Source organism: Austrofundulus limnaeus, unplaced genomic scaffold (assembly GCF_001266775.1).
Source record: "Austrofundulus limnaeus strain Quisiro unplaced genomic scaffold, Austrofundulus_limnaeus-1.0 Scaffold2351, whole genome shotgun sequence".
In the NCBI taxonomy this organism is placed as follows: domain Eukaryota; kingdom Metazoa; phylum Chordata; class Actinopteri; order Cyprinodontiformes; family Rivulidae; genus Austrofundulus; species Austrofundulus limnaeus.
The window spans coordinates 10,211-12,000 of record NW_013954753.1 but is presented as its reverse complement, the minus strand read 5'-3'; the positions used below and the strand labels follow the sequence as shown (position 1 = coordinate 12,000).

Here is a 1,790-nt window from a genome sequence, read left to right as displayed (position 1 = left end):
GTCTGTTTGTTCATTCATTCACTCGTGATAACAAACTCTCTCAGCTTTTTACCTGGTTCAACATGTCATCATTCATCCATCACTTGCCATAGTTGTAAATACATTTAATCTGTAAATAAATGGCCCATGGAGAACGTGCCAACATACGCTAATCTCATTTTTGTGTCTTGATAAAATATATTCCTGGTTCTGATAAGACAAGAACTCATGAATTTAATTTGGGTAAATTTATTCTGAGACTGATTACAATAAAGTTACAGTTTTTCATTTCTTTCCTGGGTCAACTCTTGATCGAATTAAGAAATGTGGTGCCGAGGAGAATTATATTTAGATATAATATATTTAAATATATTCACAAATTATCTATTTTAGAATATACCCAAAAAAAAAAACCTACACTTTATCCCAGTGAACATCTATCCTCCCATTCTTCCATTTTCTTTACCTGCTTTATGTTTCTGGGTCTGCCTGTTGGTGGTCATCATGTGAGACATCATGTGACCTGTTGAGGTAGACCCTCAGCAGGTCACATGACCATCACAGGGAAAACATCAAAGTGATTTAGGAACACATTAAAACCAAGTGTTCAAAACATGAGGGACATGAAAATGAAATGTGACAGGAAACATGTGAAACATGAAATGTGACATGAAAATGTTAAAGTAAACAAATCAAACATTATTTAAAACAAATCAAACTCAGCTCTGGTTTAAAAGTCAAACATTACTGAGTTGTTGAAGGTTCAGTGTTGATGAAGTTATAAAACATACAGATTTATTTTGATTCTTTCAGCAGGTTTTCACTCACAGTCCAGAGGACACAAAGGAACAAATGACTAAAAACTGTGCATCAGATATATTCATCATCACATCATCATCACAGCTGAAGTCAGGAACTCACCTGACTCCTTGGCCACTCTCAGTCTGTCTGTCCAGTCGTCCAGATGTCCCAGACATTTGGACAGGTATGTCTGGATGGTGATGCAGTCCAATGGGAGGACATGGTTGTCTACGCCAACACGAAGGACAGGGTCGACAACAATGTAGCCTCCTCCTAACCTCTCCTCCCCTCTGCAGGAAAAAACACATCACATTTAACAAACACAGAGGTCATTTAGTCCATTTCAGCAGCCTTAGAGCTGCACTGTAACAGGAATCAAGATGAAAACCAAGAAACAGCAAATAAAACTATTAAAAAAGATTAAAAAACAAATCAAACCAGCACAATAACATCTATGATCTTCTGCTCAACTRAAACTAGAACTAGAATAAAAACAGGTGTATAAAGAGCACAATCAAGATCTTCAAGAGTCTGGAGAGACTTAAAGCTGAGGGCCACCACTGAAAATGACCCCTGCTCCTGTACTCAGACCATGGTTAAAGCTTGCCTCATCATTAAAGGCCTGCCCTCCATCACTGTCAGGTCATCATCAGTGCTGACGGAGCTTCACAGCTCTCCTACCTGACTGACAAGGTTAGTAGGCAGGTTTCTGTTCCATAATCAGAACCACTTACCTGTGTTCTTTCTTTTAGACCGGTCCAGTGACAGGTTCCTGCCTCCCACCAGCTGCTTTCATATTGTTACCTGTCCTCTGTGTCTGGCTGAATCTTTAAATCCCCCCTCTGGTCTAGACCCTGAACTCTGTCCCACTGAAGTTATTCATGTCAAAGAGGCTAACACCTACTATAGGAGACATGGTCCTAACTATTTACTGTTAAAATGTGCCATTTTGCTAATAACTTATTATTATTATTCAGTAATAATACATATACATATACATACATATACTG

At 38.5% G+C, this 1,790-nt stretch overlaps 1 protein-coding gene across 1 annotated transcript in view; it reads right to left on the bottom strand.

Annotated features, from left to right (window-relative positions):
• LOC106510843 (glycogen debranching enzyme) overlaps nucleotides 1–1,790 on the bottom strand; it is a gene marked incomplete at its 3' end in the record, with an annotated part of 17,402 nt that overhangs the window by 11,324 nt on the left and 4,288 nt on the right. The window contains 1 exon segment of the mRNA XM_013999568.1: nucleotides 901–1,070. Coding sequence (XP_013855022.1) covers nucleotides 901–1,070 — 170 coding nt within the window.